Here is a 12057-nt window from a genome sequence, read left to right on the forward strand (position 1 = left end):
CAATTCAATTAAGTGTCTATTGCAACATAAATGCAACACATACATGCAGGCGACATACGGGGAAGGCCATGCCTGGTGTTATGCAATGGTAATAGTTGAAATTCCCCAGTTGTTTGGTGGCGTTGGAATTGCAACCTGTCCCTCCTGTCACCTACGTGCGCCTACGTCATTCAGCGCCATGAAAGAGGTTGTGCCTCTGTCAACATAGCGCGGCAAAGGCGGCTCATGACTCCTGTCCGCTTGCGCACCCGGTGACAGTTTGTGTAGCTGGCGCTGATTAAAGTGCGCCAAAACGACCACCTACTGTTGATTTTGTACAGCCCCAATAGCACCCACAGCTTATAGCGGTGTACATATGCATAAAAAAGCTCATTCGATGACGTTAATTAGTAGATGCCAGAGGAAAGCGAGAGCGCAATCTGTTCGAAAAGCTTCCAAGGAAGAAAAAACAGAGTGCCATACAGCATCTAATTTAGCTGTAAAATTAGTCACTCGAAATGGAAAAAAGCAACAGTAGTATGTAGTAGTAATCTGTCAAAACACTCACGTCAACGGCAATTAGCCAAGTGATAGCATTAATTTCCTGTGTCGCCATTGCATGATTGAGACATTACTTTTAGTTCTATAAATTACCCACGTTCTTATCTCGGATGGAAAAAAAAACAATCCTTATCTTGGACGTTTCATGTAATGGATCATCTTGTGACAGGCAATCGGTTGTATTGGTGTGAAGTCATTTAGTTGATTTATTGTCATATGTGATGAAGCAGTGTTGTTTTATGGTTACCATTCTTTGTTCATTATTTTCATGATCTATTTTATTTGATTTGTTGTCCGTTTGTTATTCTTTTATTTACTATTTTTGCTCTGTATTCTCAATAGGTTTCCAAAACGATTTTTCTAAAATGTTCACATACAACTTTAAATTTTTACAGCATCTCAAACTTGTATTTCACAGGGTTTGTTATAACAATTAAAATTAATAATATGGATGTTCATTCTCACATACTTCAAAACAACGTATATCTATTGTTTCATTTAAAACAAGCTGACTTGAAATTGTACCTATCCCACTTAATGCTTCGCTTAGCCCTTGACACGGCGACTCTCTTGGTACAAAATTAATCAACCAAAAAACGGGAATTCTATTTCCACCCCACGAAAACCCACCCACCAATTCCCCACTACTAGCACAAACCGATTAGCGAAAGGAGACAAAAAAGGGGGTAGAAAATCGAAAACAAACTTGCCACTTACGAAAACTGCTTCCAGAGGGCTCCTGCTGGAGCCCTCCCGCAGTGCCATGATCGCCGCTATCGAGAAATCCGTCGCACCCTTGGCCGCCGACAGGGCAGCGGCAGCGGCGGCGGCAGCAGCAGCGGCAGCCGCAGCCGTAGTGACGGTCCCTGACCCCACACCCGGTGGTCCACGGCCACCGCCACCACCTGGTCCACCCGCATCGTCCGACGGCACACTCTTGGGTGTCCCCGTGTCCAACAGCATTCTTTGTGCGGTTCGCCTATGCTGATCCCGACCCGAACCGGTATGCAGGGAATGGGCCTGGGGACCACTGGCCGCCACTCCCGCACCGCCGTCACCGCGTCTCGCACACTTCAAATCTTTCACCAGCTCACTCGCGAGGTCACGTTTGCGTTTGTGTCTCTCAATTTTGTCGGTTGATTTACGCGTCGCGTTCACCGTTGACAGTTCGATTCGAACGAAACCGAAGTGATATAAATTATTGCAGCTTCATGGAACTCGTGTATTGCCTAATGTTGGCAAGGATTATACCCAAACCTCGTATGTTCTCAAACCCCGACGGCAATTCCGACGAATCTGCGATACACAATTATTCGCACTTTCACAACAGTAAAACCGACAAAATATTGCAAAACACTTCAAGTTATTAATCTCCTCCAACCATGCAGCACGGTTTGTTTAAAAATGATTTTACTAAGCACTAGATAAATAACGTTTTCATTCACTCACGTCGGTACGACAATGAAGCTCGGTTGTTTCCCTACGCTGGGCTTATACCGGGTTTTCACGCGGTATGGAAGGGAGGGCCGGTGGATCGTATTGTTATCGCGTAGTCGTTTTTTTTTTCCTCTAGCTGCTACACTTTTCAACGCGTGCGTAGCGATGGATGCAAGCGCGCTGCTCCCAACGAGTACTCGGAATGAGCTTTCGAACCCAACTGGCGCGCACGCTTCGTATTTGGTGTTGCTGCGTCACACACACTACCAACACTATCACACCGTGCAGAAAATGCAGCGAAAACTGCACAACTACTAGCAACGCGCCCACGAAGAAGGGGAAAATGCAACGCAAACTGGTTTTCCGCACGGCTCCGCCTACTGCGCGGGTCATCCATTTTGTTTTCTCCCTCTTTTGGTCGCTCATTCTATGGTGAAAGCGGCACTCATTGTATGCTCACTGGAAGTAGCGGGCTCACTGGAAAAATTCTGCTCACCGCAGTGAGAGCTAGTGAGAAATCGTTACTCACGGATTACTGTTTTCTATAGCACAATGAGTGTAGAATTATGTTTAATCTTCTCAGATTGTTTTTGGAGAGATGATATTTTCTTTCAACAACTCATTTTATAAAAATGTGTTATAATTAATTTCAAAATTTAATTCTACAGCAAATATTCCATGCCTTGTACATCTAGAGATTTCTTTGGACTTTTTTCCTTTTTAGATGCATCAACCGTAACCCTGCTCGTAGACAATGTGTGAAGAAACGTGGTGTACGCCTTATCCTCTCTGTGTGTCGCACGTCTACTTCTACGGAGGTCGCTGCCCGGTTTTATCGCCGCTCATCCCAAATTCGTTGCGCCTGCAAGGTTCGCTGACTCTCGTTGACAGACAAACCTTCGCTCGGCCTTCTCCTTGCTCCACTGCTCTGCTCTCTTTCCGTCATATCCTCAATTATATCCTTGAGGGGATGATGTTGATGATGCTGACACGAGCGGTTCTGAGGGAGATTCTTTTTTTCTTGGCATTGTCCAGTAGCCAGGCTGAGAGACTATTTTACGCGCTCTTCAAATATTAGCGGAATACGGACTTAAAACTTCTATATTTACCACGGTTATTTTGGTATGATTGGTCAACGCTGCCTATAGGTAGGCAGATCGGTTTTGTCACTTGGAATACAACATGAAGTAAATACTTCACTTTTTTTCAATACACACAGTAATTATTTAAAACTTATTCAAAGTTAGTTCAATGCTTGATCATGACGATTTGATCAAAATAAGAAAAACAGGTCATGCCGCAATGCTCAATATCTTCAAGGTTCATTTACAAATATGATACTGATCAAATTATTATGTATAAAGGATTTATGTGTTCTAATCGTTCTAATCGTAAGATGATGGAGTGGCCTGGTGATTTTCTGATACAATATACGATAGTTATTCACCAGAACCGTTATTAACTGTCATCCAGGCCGTTTCTTCGTTTGTATTTAGAATTATCATGGAAAAAGTGTATATAAGCATCGCAAAGATTAACCAATTTGAGGCCAAGATCTTCCATTATTCTGCTGTTTTTAAACACGGTTCATTCAGCATCAACCCCATTCCATTATTATGCAATAGCCCAATATTACCCGATTTGATATAAAATGTATGATTCTGAAAAGGAACCATTTGAAAGACAACAATACAACAATAAAACACGATGTGCAATAATAAAACATTGATGAGTTGTACGCTTATACTACTCCAAAACTAAAAAAACATTACTTATAAGTATTATCACCTGTCCAGTTATGGGCGAATAAAGTCGTGAGGTTCCGAAATTCTTTCAACAAAACCACTATTAATAACATGCTCTCTCAAACGAATAGTTTTACACGTATTTGGAGTACACAATACTGTTGCCTATAGATCCAGAGCATTTATGTACAGCTTCATCCCTAACTAGTTCTAAACCCCATTACCCTCTGGCAGTTCCAAACTCAAAGAAAAATCATTATTTAAGTGGATTTATTTATGCTTCTTTTGTCAGTGACAAAAGCTTCCCCTTTGTTGCTGTACAGTTGACAAGCACGCACCCATTACATATCAGTCAAGTTTTTTTTTCTACATTACGGTTTCATCAACAGCACCAGCAGAAAGCCTCGTCGACATGTGTTTGACACTGGTAGAATCCAGCCCGAAGCCCAAAACGCCACAAGCAAACACAGGAAAGTCAATTTATGTTTTGATTAATTTGCATACATAAATAAATATCCCTGTAATAAGTCATTACTCTCGCTTTCCATCTCGGCCCTCTCGTCGATGCTCTTTTCCATCAAACTTTTTCAAACCTCGCATCGAAGCGAACATTTAAACGAGAGTACTAACCGAGGGTACATCCGGCCGGGGAATGATAATCGCTGTGACGAGGAGACCGTTGGCTGCCTGGCTTTCGTTGCATCAGAAGAGCAGGAAACGCGTCCATTGGAAGACTCGAAGGGAGAAGTTGTTTGCTGGCCAAGCTGACGCGCGGAAGAGCCTGACATTTCAATCAATGTTTGTTTAGGCAAATTAGAGGCATCGGATCGGATGGAATTTGCATACCCCTCCGTGTGCGACTCGTCTTTCTTCCGGCGTCCTTTTCCTCGTACCCGATCACTGCACTGCTGGTGGTGCCATGTTGTGAATCCATTCCCTAAATACACCACCCCGCATGCTCACGGTGAAGGTGGCCAGAAGGAGTCCGGGATGGGTGACCCCGAACCCTGTCGGGGCGGGATTTATTTGTTTTTGTGTGTGTGTAAATGAGGATACACATAAGGACGACATTTATTTATGCTCACACTACGTACCAATTTGTTTTGCAACACCGCTTCTTCCGGGTCTGGGCTTGGATTATGAAATTTGAATAAAATTTATTAAATTCCTTTTTCGTAAATACGATTTTTAACACTGCCCGTGCCTCGTCAGCTGGCCCACAAAGCGTGTCCTTGCGGTTTTTGCACGGTGGACGACTTACCCCGTGCTGGGGGAGAATTGAAGCAGCTGAAGCGGTGCTGTGGCGTTTAGCGATATTGAGGGAAAATAGTTTCGCTTTGGATGAATAATTGCGAACGCAAGCAAAGACACGACAACCTACGACAGAGCGCTATTTGTTTTTGTGGATTCGACCTGCTTTCGGGCATACGGTTCTGTTTGTGTATGCAAATTGAGTGGGATTAAACGTTTATTACCACAAATCTTGCTGCCAATGAGCTTCAGAGAGAGTAAAATTAGAACGGTTCGGTGGACTAAAATTTGTTTGCCATAAAAAAAACTTTAATTTGCCAAACACGTAATTGCAACAGCAAAAAAAGAGACTAAACCATCTAATGTTTCAAAACAACACACAGGTCACATACAGCTCTACGAAGCTCTTCGATTGATCGTAAATATTCACAACGTTATGGCGGTGTTTTTTTTAATGGGTGAGATGAAACGATGCCGCGAATCCTATCACTTCGAGTGTAATTAACCAAACCAGAGGGTAACACTACCAACCGAGCAGCATTGATAGGAAACAGCAGCTATAATACGAACACTGGTCGTCTTCCCTTCGAACGAGACTGGTTTTAGATGTAAAAAAAACGAAACCAACCCTGGAATGGTCGAAGAATCTCATCCTGCACGCGAGCTGTTTGCTTTATATTTTTAATTTTCTGCTACATTAATTGCTGCTAATTTCCCACACAAATGACCACTCCACATCATCCGCAATGGGTTCCGCTGGAACGGGGAAATGTATGGAAAAACAAAACTGCCCAAAAGCTACCTCAGACTCAGCGTGGCAGTGTGTGGTCAGCTAAAAGATGAAGTTTTTTTTGTCCAAAAATAAAATCATGATTGCTTTGGGGACTTTGGAAAAATCTTAAAATTAATGAGTTCTCCTGACGGAATGTCGTTTTCTTTTAATGTGCTGTTTTATAGCATTTACATAATTGTTCTGGCAAGATGTGCCATCCGCGGTACAACATTAAACGTGATAAAATTTAATGTGTTCCTTAACAACCATTCGTTCGTTCCTACTATCATGAAATGAAATACAGAAATATATGAATAAAACACAAATATGTATTGTTTCCTATCCTGATTCTTTGGTATGTACCAATGCGGGTATATACTTAATATTGTCTATATTTGAATGAATAAATTCAAGAATTAATTATTGACACAGTCAGCAGAACAAATAGCTTATATAACGCTGTACAAAAACGCAAATGTATAAAATCCGAACGCGTGTCTTTCAACAAAATGCTCTACAAATTAGTGCTTAGAATGTTTCACTGATCTTGAAATATTTATCAAATACTCTTCACACAGTTTGACGCTCAGTGAAGGATCAATGCCCTTGGATGCCCAGGGCGGAATTTCGGAATTTCGGGCGGATGCGTACACCTCAGAGTTCTGTTGCATAGCCCTGTAACCGGGCCGTTAAGCTAGTCTATACATAAACGTTTGTATACGCTAAGGAGAACCATAACGCCCCTACTTGGATCACATTTTCTACGATTTACGTACATTTACGAATTCTGAGTAGTCCAACGCCTTCTACGATTTTTTCGCCCAAGCTACAGTTTTCAATCGGTATACTTCTTCGGTAACAATCAGAGAAATTTCTTAGGAACCTATTTCGCTCATGTTGATGTTTAAGGCGATGAACAACACAATTGTTTTCAGATTTCCGATACAAGGAGAGCATGTTTTTCAAGAGGGGACACCTGCAGTGTGGAATAAATTTGCCCATAGCTATTGCATTGCATACTATCAAACCCGTGAGAGCGATCGCTAGTGTAAGTAGGATGGATGAAACGGAAAGCATCCTTCATCTCGCTCGAACTTCCCGTTGGTTGGTACGAAATTCCATACAAAACCAGCTGTTTTCCGATTTCCGATACCAGGAAAGCATCCACGGATAGTGATGGGTCAAATCGCACTTTTCACTGTGCGGTGTGTGGTACCACGCACAATTCGTTGTGTTGTGCTATTGTGGTACCACAGTAAAATGTCACATAGCTTGCATGCAACACACTCTCCCTGTGTGACATACAATTTTTGTGGTGCCACAATGTCACAAAGCGCACAGTTTTTGTGGTACCACAATTTTTGTGTATCGCACAATTTTTGTGGTACCACACATGTATTGTGCTGCGCACAGTTTTTGTGGTACCACAATTTTTGTGTATCGCACAATTTTTGTGGTACCACACATGTATCGTGCTGCGCACAGTTTCTGTGGTACCACAATTTTTGTGTATCGCACAATTTTTGTGGTACCACACATGTATCGTGCTGCGCACAGTTTTTGTGGTACCACAATTTTTGTGTATCGCACAATTTTTGTGGTACGACACATGTATCGTGCTGCGCACAGTTTCTGTGGTACCACAATTTTTGTGTATCGCACAATTTTTGTGGTACCACACAGTTATTGTGCAGCGCACAGTTTTTGTGGTACCACAATTTATGTGTATCGCACAATTTCAACGATACCACACAGTTATTGTGCAACGCACAGATTTCGTGAGCTGCGTATTGTTTCAGGCTGCTAATTGTACAGCTCTTGTATTATTGCAGTTCGTTGTTTAAAAACTAGTATACTGTTATTTAATATTATCTATATTAATTCTTTCCCTGCTGTGTGCAGCATTTCCAGTGCATTTAGATAAATTATTTAACTATTTATCTAAATAACTGTGAATTTCTATGCATTCTATGTCTATGTCTTCAAATTAATTTTAGTTACTATCATTTTCCGGAGGAGAAGGATATTTTTATGTTAAAACTGGTTATAAACTAATTATTCAAGGAACATTATTGCAATATAAAAGCTGCACAATTAGCCAGAAACAACGCGCAGCACACGAAATATGTGCGCAGCACACGAAATATGTGCGCAGCACAATAACTGTGTGGTACCGTTGAAATTGTGCGATACACTAAAATTGTGGTACCACAAATATTGTGCGCAGCACAATAACTGTGTGGTACCACAAAAATTGTACGATACACAAAAATTGTGGTACCACAAAAACTGTGCGCAGCACGATACATGTGTGGTACCACAAAAATTGTGCGATACACAAAAATTGTGGTACCACAAAAACTGTGCGCAGCACAATACATGTGTGGTACCACAAAAATTGTGCGATACACAAAAATTGTGGTACCACAAAAACTGTGCGCTTTGTGACATTGTGGCACCACAAAAATTGTATGTCACACAGGGAGAGTGTGTTGCATGCAAGCCATGTGACATTTTACTGTGGTACCACAATTATATTTTGTGTGTAGTGTGCTCGCACACTTTACTGTGCTGTGTGTGCGTGGTACCACAGTGTCACACGACCCATCACTATCCACGGAAGAGGTAGCACCTAGTACAGCAATTTTGGTCGAAACCCTAACTTTCCCTTTGGTCGAGTAAAATTTTGCAGCAATTTTGCTCGAAAACCGCCGAAAAGTATGCAATGTTTAAACACTAACTTTCCCGATAGTCGAGAAAAATTTCTTCAAAAACTACCAGTTTCCGAATGTATAGTACCAGGAGAGCATCCATGAAAGAGGTAGCTCCTGGTACTGCGCCGTAAGGTATGCAATGCTTATACACTACCTTTGCTATCAACTTTCCGCCGTAAGGTATGCAATGTTTATACACTATCTTTGCAACCAATTTTCCGCCGTAAGGTATGCAATGTTTATACACTAACTTTTCATACAAACCAGCTGTTTTCAGATTTCCGATACCAGGAGAGCATGTTGTTCAAGAGGTAACATCTCCCATACCCCTCCCCCCTGCCCCAACAAGATGGCGGACAAGATGGTGGCCAAGATGGCGGCCAAGATTTCGGCCAAGATGGCGGACACAAGATGGCGGACAAGATGGCGGACAAGCTGGCGGACAAGATGGCGGACAATATGGCGAACAAGATGGCGGACAAGATGGCGGACAAGATGGCGGACAAGATGGCGGACAAGATGGCGGACAAGATGGCGGACACAAGATGGCGGACAAGATGGCGGCCAAGATGGCGGACACAAGATGGTGGACAAGATGGCGGACAAGATGGCGGACACAAGATGGCGGACAAGATGGCGAACAAGATGGCAGACAAGATGGTGGACAAGATGGCGGACAAGATGGCGGACACAAGATGGCGGACAAGATGGTGGCCAAGATGGCGCAAAAGATGGCGGACAAGATGGCGGACACAAGATGGCGGCCAAGATGGCGGACAAGATGGCGGACAAGATGGCGGACACAAGATGGCGCACAAGATGGCGGCCAAGATGGCGGCCAAGATGGCGGCCAAGATGGCGGACAAGATGGCGGACAAGATGGTGGCCAAGATGGCGGACAAGATGGCGGACACAAGATGGCGGACAAGATGGCGGACAAGATGGCGCACAAGATGGCGGACAAGATGGCGCACAAGATGGCGGACAAGATGGCGGACACAAGATGGTGGACAAGATGGCGGACAAGATGGCGGACACAAGATGGCGGAAACAAGATGGCGGACAAGATGGCGGACAAAATAGTGGCCAAGATGGCGGACAAGATGGCGGACACAAGATGGCGGACAAGATGGCGGACAAGATGGCGGACAAGATGGCGGACAAGATGGCGGACAAGATGGCGGACAAGATGGCGGACAAGATGGCGAACAAGATGGCGGGCAAGATGGTGGACACAAGATGGCGGATAAGATGGCGGACAAGATGGCGGATAAGATGGCGGAAAAGATGGCGGACAAGATGGCGGAAAAGATGGCGGACAAGATGACGGACAAGATGGCGGACAAGATGGCGGCCAAGATGGCGGACAAGATGGCGGACAAGATGGCGAACAAGATGGCGGGCAAGATGGCGGCCAATATGGCGTACAAGATGGCGGACAAGATGGCGGACACAAGATGGCGGACAAGATGGCGGACAAGATGGCGGACAAGATGGCGGACACAAGATGGCGGACAAGATGGCGGACACAAGATGGCGGACAAGATGGCGGACAAGATGGCGGACACAAGATGGCGGACAAGATGGCGGACAAGATGGCGGACAAGATGGCGGACAAGATGGCGAACACAAGATGGTGGCCAAGATGGCGGACACAAGATGGCGGACAAGATGGCGGACACAAGATGGCGGACAAGATGGCGGACAAGATGGCGGACACAAGATGGCGGACAAGATGGCGGACACAAGATGGCGGACAAGATGGCGAACAAGATGGCGGACAAGATGGCGGACACAAGAGGGCGGGCAAGATGGCGGCCAAGATGGCGGACAAGATGGCGGACAAGATGGCGGACACAAGATGGCGGACAAGATGGCGAACAAGATGGCGGACAAGATGGCGGCCAATATGGCGGCCAAGTTGGCGGACAAGATGGCGGTCAAGATGGTGGCCAAGATGGCGGACAAGATGGCGGACACAAGATGGCGGACAAGATGGCGGCCACAATGGCGCACAAGATGGCGGACAAGATGGCGGACAAGATGGCAGACACAAGATGGCGGACAAGATGGTGGCCAAGATGGCGGACAAGATGGCGGACACAAGATGGCGGACACAAGATGGCGGAAACAAGATGGCGGACAAGATGGCGGACAAAATGGTGGACAAGATGGCGGACAAGATGGCGGACACAAGATGGCGGACAAGATGGCGCACAAGATGACGGACAAGATGGCGGACAAGATGGCGGACAAGATGGTGGACACAAGATGGCGGACAAGATGGCGGATAAGATGGCGGAAAAGATGGCGGACAAGATGGCGGACAAGATGGCGAACAAGATGGCGGACAAGATGGCGGCCAAGATGGCGGACAAGATGGTGGACAAGATGGCGAACAAGATGGCGGGCAAGATGGCGGCCAATATGGCGGACAAGATGGCGGACAAGATGGCGGACACAAGATGGCGGACAAGATGGCGGACAAGATGGCGGACAAGATGGCGGACAAGATGGCGGACACAAGATGGCGGACAAGATGGCGGACACAAGATGGCGGACAAGATGGCGGACAAGATGGCGGACACAAGATGGCGGACAAGATGGCAGGCAAGATGGCGGACAAGATGGCGGACACAAGATGGTGGCCAAGATGGCGGACACAAGATGGCGGACAAGATGGCGGACACAAGATGACGGACAAGATGGCGGACAAGATGGCGGACACAAAATGGCGGACAAGATGGCGGACACAAGATGGCGGACAAGATGGCGAACAAGATGGCGGACAAGATGGCGGCCAATATGGCGGACAAGATGGCGGCCAAGATGGCGGCCAAGATGGCGGACAAGATGGCGGACAAGATGGCGGACAAGATGGCGGACACAAGATGGCGGACAAGATGGCGGACAAGATGGCGGACAAGATGGCGGACACAAGATGGCGGACAAGATGGCGGACAAGATGGCGGACACAAGATGGCGGACAAGATGGCGGACAAGATGGCGGACAAGATGGCGGACAAGATGGCGGACAAGATGGCGGACAAGATGGCGAACAAGATGGCGGACAAGATGGCGGACAAGATGGCGGACAAGATGGCGGACAAGATGGCGGACAAGATGGCGGCCAAGATGGCGGACACAAGATGGTGGACAAGATGGCGGACAAGATGGCGGACACAAGATGGCGGACAAGATGGCGAACAAGATGGCAGACAAGATGGTGGACAAGATGGCGGACAAGATGGCGGACACAAGATGGCGGACAAGATGGTGGCCAAGATGGCGCACAAGATGGCGGACAAGATGGCGGACACAAGATGGCGGCCAAGATGGCGGACAAGATGGCGGACAAGATGGCGGACACAAGATGGCGCACAAGATGGCGGCCAAGATGGCGGCCAAGATGGCGGCCAAGATGGCGGACAAGATGGCGGACAAGATGGTGGCCAAGATGGCGGACAAGATGGCGGACACAAGATGGCGGACAAGATGGCGGACACAAGATGGCGGACAAGATGGCGGACAAGATGGTGGCCAAGATGGCGGACAAGATGGCGGACACAAGAGGGCGGGCAAGATGGCGGCCAAGATG

The 12057-nt window shown here is 46.1% G+C and overlaps 1 protein-coding gene across 1 annotated transcript in view; it reads right to left on the minus strand.

Moving 5' to 3' along the window:
- Positions 1-1503, minus strand: part of LOC128302266 (T-box protein H15-like) — a 53758-nt gene extending 52255 nt beyond the window's left edge. Inside the window, exon 1 of the mRNA XM_053039049.1 lies at positions 1251-1503. Within this exon, the coding sequence (XP_052895009.1) occupies positions 1251-1503 (253 nt within the window). The remainder of the gene's footprint in view (positions 1-1250) is intronic.
- Positions 1504-12057: the final 10554 nt, after the last annotated feature.

The sequence above is a fragment of the Anopheles moucheti genome, chromosome 3 (genome assembly GCF_943734755.1).
Source record: "Anopheles moucheti chromosome 3, idAnoMoucSN_F20_07, whole genome shotgun sequence".
NCBI lineage: Eukaryota > Metazoa > Arthropoda > Insecta > Diptera > Culicidae > Anopheles > Anopheles moucheti.